Below are 6,755 nucleotides of genomic sequence, written 5' to 3'. Positions count from 1 at the left end.
GAAAGTAGTGGTGTTGATTTCAGTATATTCTATTTTTTTATTCTTAAAATAGTCAGTTACATACTGCACAAGTGCACCCTAACTTTCAGATCAAATGTATTAGGACTAGTAACAGTAGCTGTTTATTGATCTCCGCAAAAGGGCGATACTTCATTGAATAACTTTTGAAGTAAGATAAATTTCCGAACACTTTTAGGAAATTGAAAGCGGTCCAAATCGATTGCAACCATTTTCCATTCAAAATATATGCTACTAAAGAGCGGCATCTCGGTCTCCAAACGGCCGATACTGTGAGAAAAATGTACACCTGACACATCAAATACTCACTTCTTTTCCAGGAAAGAAGAATGAGGCGATATGGCACCTTAAACCTTGTTTAAAAATTGTTGCTTTTTATTCTCTGTCGACCTTCCCTCTCTCTCATTTTTTTGCCGTTATAATACCTTTTATTTCTCTTTTACATTCCAATGCATTGAAATAGATAAAACGGAACGTATTCGGAAACATTTTTGAAGTTATTTTGAAAAATTCACGGATTGTATCTTTGTGTGTAATCCTCATAGAGCAAAATGAATGACTACATTTTCCTTACTATAAAAAAATCAACTTTCCAGTACTAGATGAGGATTTATCGTGTAGCGTAAGCCTTGTAAAGTTTATCCACACGCTATGTACAATACACCTATATGGTAAAATCACCTTCTTAGGTCTCCTTTTCGCCAAACGGTTTGGGGCATAGACATCCATTGTATATTTTCTAGGGCTAATTTAAATCCTTATATTAGGTTTGAACCGGGAACTACGCGAGTGGTCGGGTACTCCACATATGCAGCCACATAACCCACTATACATCATTTTTCAGGACTTAGTTGGAGCTCCAACAACCAGCGGCCTCTAAATCAAGCTTATGCTTTTCGGGGTTCCCATGCGATTGACACTAAAAGTATCGATACCGACAACCGCACTAAGAGTGCCTTCTTATTAACGAGTCATATTTTCGCCCTTTACCTCATTCTCCCACATCTGTGTTGAATATACTGTCACGTTTACTTTACAACTGTCGACTACTTTCACTTGGAGTTTCACGCAGCTTGCATGGTGAACTCAAAAATCAGATGTGTGCTACCGCAAAACATATATGGATATGGAACATTTACCAATTTCATTCTAAGGTCAGGGAATTTACATTAGTAGAAATCATCTCTATTCGAAGCATACTGTGCGTAATTCGCTACACATCATCTCGTTAGCTTAGGATGAACCAATGGACTAGTACTGTCAAATTAAAGACCCTTGTTGCGTTAAAGGTTTATATTTTCAAAAACACAACACTATGTACAAAAACTTAATGTATAAAACCTTAACCTACACATAACCTTGTTTATGCGCAGATTTCCCAAAATTATACTTCTTGATTTACAAACCCGATACGAGAGCGAGGTGGAATGAATTTCCATTGTATGCCTTTATTTGCGAAAAAATCTACAATTTTATTTTCATTTTCCCTATTTTTAAAAAATATATATAATTCGCGTAAATGATTTCTCGCGCCTAGAAAATTAGTGGCGTTGTCGCTATAAATTGTGGTTGGATTACCCCTTCGTGAGATAAACCGCTTAAAGGTTAACAAAAATGCTTCACACGATAAACTTGTCACTAACTCTAGATGAACACATTTAGTAACCATACAGATAAAAACTACAATATACGCCTTTGCACATGATGCCCTCCTTATTCTTGAATTTTTAATGAAAAATGGTCCCCCAAAATCAATTCCCACAATTTGAAACGCTCGAGTAGCCAATAGCCTGTCCTTAGGCAAATTTGCCATTATTTGTTGTGACGACTGTAATCTAAACCTAACACATGTAACGCAATTCCTAATAATCCTTTTAATTTCGCGTAATCCATTGAGAGGCCAATATTTTAACCTTATGTTAGATAAAACTGTTTGAGCACCGCTGTGGTAAAGTTTTAAATGTTCGTGTCTCATCAGAAGAGACACAACATAATTTTTTGATGGTAATAATATCGGATGCTTCTGTGAATAACTAACATTTGCGTTGTGTAATCTGCCTCCTACCCGCAATATACCTGACTCATCCACAAATGGATTAAGTGACAAAATAGCCCTGTTTTTTATGGATTTATTATTTTGGATCTGTGCAATTTCGTCAGAAAAATGTTGCTTTTGTAGATATTTAACTATTACTAATTGAGCTTTATCTAATTCGTACACCGTTAAGCAACCCTTATATTTAGTATTTCCAGTCCTAATATTATTAAGAAAACGTAAACAGTAAGCTAAAACCCTTTTTAATTTTGTAAAACACGAAAATTTTTTGAAAAAATTATCAAAATCTACATCTGTTTTAATCACTAAAACTGTCTTTCTTTGTTCAGGGATCTCCTGTAAAGTGGTATTAATCTTAAAAGTATCAAACGTAAAGTCAATATTTTTTAACACGGTGGGACCTTCCCACCACAGCGAATTTTCATTTAGATCCTTAGAGTCAACCCCCCGTGAAAGACAATCAGCTGGATTATCTTTTGACCGTATATACCACCATTTAAAAGAAGCCGTTAAATCCTGAATTTGAGCCACCCTGTTTGCTACAAATATATTCCATCTCGAAGGATGCGACTTTAGCCAACACAAAGCAATTTGAGAATCGGTCCACAAATTAACGCTAGCTATCTTAAAAGTATTGTTATAAGTTTCAACTACCTTAGCTGCTAACTTAGATAATAACAAACACGCGCTTAGTTCCAATTTAGGAATTGTAATAGATTTTAACGGCGCCACCCTAGATTTAGAACAAATAAGTTTACAGGATACCGTGTGATCCTCATAAATTACCCTTAAATATATACATGCCCCAAAGGCTCTTAAACTTGAATCAGCAAACCCATGTATTTCAATCGAGATTGCGTTTTTATCCGAAAACAACCACCTTGATATTTTTAAATCAGACAGTTCCAAAATATTTTTAAGAAATTTATCCCATTCCACCCTTAACTCTTCACTTAAAACGTCGTCCCAATCTAATTTCAACAGCCACATTTGCTGCATAATCAATTTTGCAACTACAACTACCGGAGCCACCAATCCCAATGGATCGTATATCTGCGCAATCACTGATAGCACATTCCTTTTAGTGACGCTAGAATTAATTTTTTGTGGCGTAGAAATCGAAAATTCGTCGGACATTGAGCTCCAAGAAATTCCTAGAACCTTATTTGACACCTCGTCTGGTTTAATTGCATAATCAATATTTGAAACACGAAAGCTAGCTAAAAACTCCTTTGAATTCGATCCCCATTTATGTAATTTAAAATTTCCTAGCCCTAATAACTTAATAAGTTGATTACGTAAATCGAATAACGTATCCAAGTCCATTGCACCGCTTAATATATCATCTACATAACATTGATTAAGAATAGTATTTGCCGCTAGTGGAAAATTGTCTAAATTTTTATTACCTAATTCAGATAATACCCTTGTAGCTAAAAACGGCGCAGCCTTTGTTCCGTAGGTTACTGTTTGTAACTCTATACATTGCAAACTTTGATTAGGTCCGTCTCTCCATAGAATATTTTGCAAAAAGGTCTGTGATGGTTCTACTTTAATTTGGCGGTACATCTTTTCAATGTCCGCAATTATTACATATTTAAACGACCGAAACCTACACAAAATATCCACTAATTCTGGTTGAACCCTATACCCCTTTAACGTCACGTCATTCAGAGAGTAACCCGTTGATGACTTCATAGAAGCATCAAAAACCACTCTTAGTTTTGTGGTCATGCTTGATTCCTTAATGACACAATGATGTGGAAGAAAATACTTATTAAAACCAAGAGAAGTTTTAAATGTGAGTGGTACATATTTTGCGTGACCCAATGATACATATTCATCAATAAACTGCTTATAATTTAAAAATAAATCATTATCCCTTAAGAACCTTTTTTCCAAATTAAAAAATCTCTTTTTTGCTAACGTATAGGAATCACCCAATTTTACATGTTCATTGCTTGTTTTAAGTAACATAGTTACCTGAAATGACCCGTCCTCTAAAATCTTTGTTGTCTTGTTAAAAATATTTTCCGCCAGTTCTTCCTCACAATTCCTAATTTTATTACTACAACTAACATCTTCGACTTCCCAAAATCTTTCCATTATTTTATTAACATCCCCTACAGTTGCCGTCAAAGAAACTTTATCAGAACTATTTGCACTTATATGCCCAATAAACTCCTCAGATAAATTGCCCGCAATAACCCAACCAAAGAGAGATAAATTGCCCGCAATAACCCAACCAAAGAGAGTGTTTTGTAAAACAGGCGAACCTCTACCTAGTTTTATTATTTCTGGTGTGATCAGGTCATAATAAATATCGGCACCGAGTAAGAGACCAATTGATTTTTGTTTGTAAAATAATGGATCAGCCAGATGCAAATCGGACGGAATTTGAATTTTATTCATATCTATTTGTACTTGGGGTAATTTCAATACAAATCTATCTAAAACTGAACAAGATACATGAATTTCCTTATTATTAATATCCTTACAATTTTTTAAAGATAGTGTAATGTCAATCATTTCGTTACACACCGCCCCTTTGCCTGATATTCCCGAAATTTCAACAGTGCCTTTATAGGTTGGATACACTAACCTTTTCGCTAATTTTGTTGTTATTAACGAGCATTGTGCACCACTGTCCAATAAAGCTGTCGCTATAACAGACCTCCCGTTTCTATCCAAAAGACACACTGCGTCGTAGCTAACATAACATAGTTACATCTACCTTTTGCAATTGCAGATAATTGAATGGAATTACCTAAAGACGTTTTTTCTCCTACTATTTCATTATGATCAATCACTGCGATGGTGTTCTCCTGAGAGGCAGGAATATCCCTATTGTTCCCATTACTGCCACGTTGACCGTCACCGTTAGAGCTGTTACCTACGACAATGTTTCCTTTACTGCTAGGACCTTGACCCCCGTTTTTGCCCCTTGCAATTCAAGGAGTATAATTTTGAACATGCAATAAGGTATTGTGCTCACCCTTACAAATTGAACACCCTGCCTTAGTACAATTCTGCACAAAATGAGGCAACAAACACTTATAACACAATCTATTTATAGTTACAAATTGTCGTCGTTGGTCAGTCGATAACGATTTAAACTTATAGCATTTACTAATATGGTGATCAGTACCTTTACAATACTCACATTTTAGCCCTGTGTGCACTCCCTTATAATCCGTGCTTTTTGTGTTTAAATTAACGAACTTTCCTTTACCTTCCGGAACCCCTAAATTTTCCAATGTAATACATCGTTTTTCCAGAAAATCAAAAAATGCACTACTTCCTCTATCAAATTCAACTGCTTGTTTAGTTTTGAAAATCTAATCTTTGCATTAGTAAATAAATTAAAATTAGGTCCCAGCTCTCAATTGGGACACTCAAATTTTTTAACGATTCCGCATGTTGTTTTACTGTTGTAATGAATTCACGTAAATTAGGACCCGTACATCTATTTATAGACGGAATTTCCACCAGTGCCTTAATATGTGCATTAACAACAAACAATTTATTCTCATACCTAGTTTTTAAAATGTTTAGAGCAATCTTAAAATTGTCGTTAGTTAAAGGTAAATTTTCGACCAATTTTAAAGGTTCACCCTTTAAGGATGATTTTAAATAAATAAACCTTTGAATATCAGAGAACTGTGTGTTCTCGACAATCAGTGCATTAAATAAATCATAAAAACTACTCCAATCTGAAAATTTTCCACTAAAAACTGGAATAGATATTTCTGGAACTTTAATATTGTTATATTGAGACTGTAATGACCCTAAAGAACTAGAACTCAAATTAGAATTTGTTTCAATGTTTTTCTTTAAACACCTTTTAATTAATGCACTTAAATTTAGGTACCTGGTTTCTACGTCAGCTCTATCATTTAATGTGACTTCAGAATCATCCTCGTCTTCTATTTTCCCTTGAACTTCCGAATAACCTACATAAGCCTCATTTAACATATTCTGCCTTACTTCAAATTCACAAACATCTATATTGTTGTCAGCAATACTTCTATTTATAAAGGTTTCCACCCTAGTAATTGTGCCTTTAAAGACAGCCCTTTGTCTATTTAACCTTTCCATTTTTATTTTAATAAAAATTAAAAATAATGATGACGTAACCCAACGAAATTATGCAACTAAGTTAATCAAAGAAACCAATATCAACAAATAATCCACTAATTAAAAAATGTCAGTAAAAAATGCAACAAACAATAAAAAATATTTTGTCTGACCTTAAATCCCAAACTTTCACTATCCACTGTATACACTGTACACTACACACTATCGCCCATAAATGACCTAGTAGATCCAACTCCTTGTTGTATCCATATATCTTCGGCATCAATTTCGAAGAATTCCAGAAATCCGCAACTTTCAATATGCAAACCTTGTAGTATTCAAACTTCTATGTTATATAGAAGAATTCCCATGTATTACCACTAATCCTGGGTACTCCTGATCCGGCTCGAAGGACCAATTAATGTGTGCGTAATTCGCTACACATCATCTCAATAGCTCAGGATGAACCAATGGACTACTAGTATTGTTAAATTAAAAACCCTTGTTGCGTTAAAGCTTTGTATTTTCCAAAACACAACACTATGTACAAAAACTTAATGTATAAACCTTAACCTACACATAACCTTATTTATGTGCAGATTTC

General features: G+C 34.5%; 1 protein-coding gene across 1 annotated transcript; it reads right to left on the bottom strand.

Moving 5' to 3' along the window:
- Positions 1 to 1,402: 1,402 nt before the first annotated feature.
- Positions 1,403 to 4,379, bottom strand: LOC112906362. Its single transcript, XM_025980320.1, has 2 exons — positions 4,321 to 4,379; positions 1,403 to 4,287 (listed from the first exon to the last, which is right to left on the bottom strand). Exon 2 carries the CDS (start codon positions 4,178 to 4,180, stop codon positions 1,403 to 1,405), a length of 2,778 nt encoding a protein of 925 aa, XP_025836105.1. The 5' UTR covers positions 4,181 to 4,287; positions 4,321 to 4,379.
- Positions 4,380 to 6,755: the final 2,376 nt, after the last annotated feature.

The sequence above is a fragment of the Agrilus planipennis genome, unplaced genomic scaffold (assembly GCF_000699045.2).
Source record: "Agrilus planipennis isolate EAB-ADULT unplaced genomic scaffold, Apla_2.0 scaffold166, whole genome shotgun sequence".
Lineage (NCBI taxonomy): Eukaryota > Metazoa > Arthropoda > Insecta > Coleoptera > Buprestidae > Agrilus > Agrilus planipennis.
Note: the sequence above shows the minus strand (reverse complement) of the source record. Positions and strands in the feature narration are given on the sequence as shown.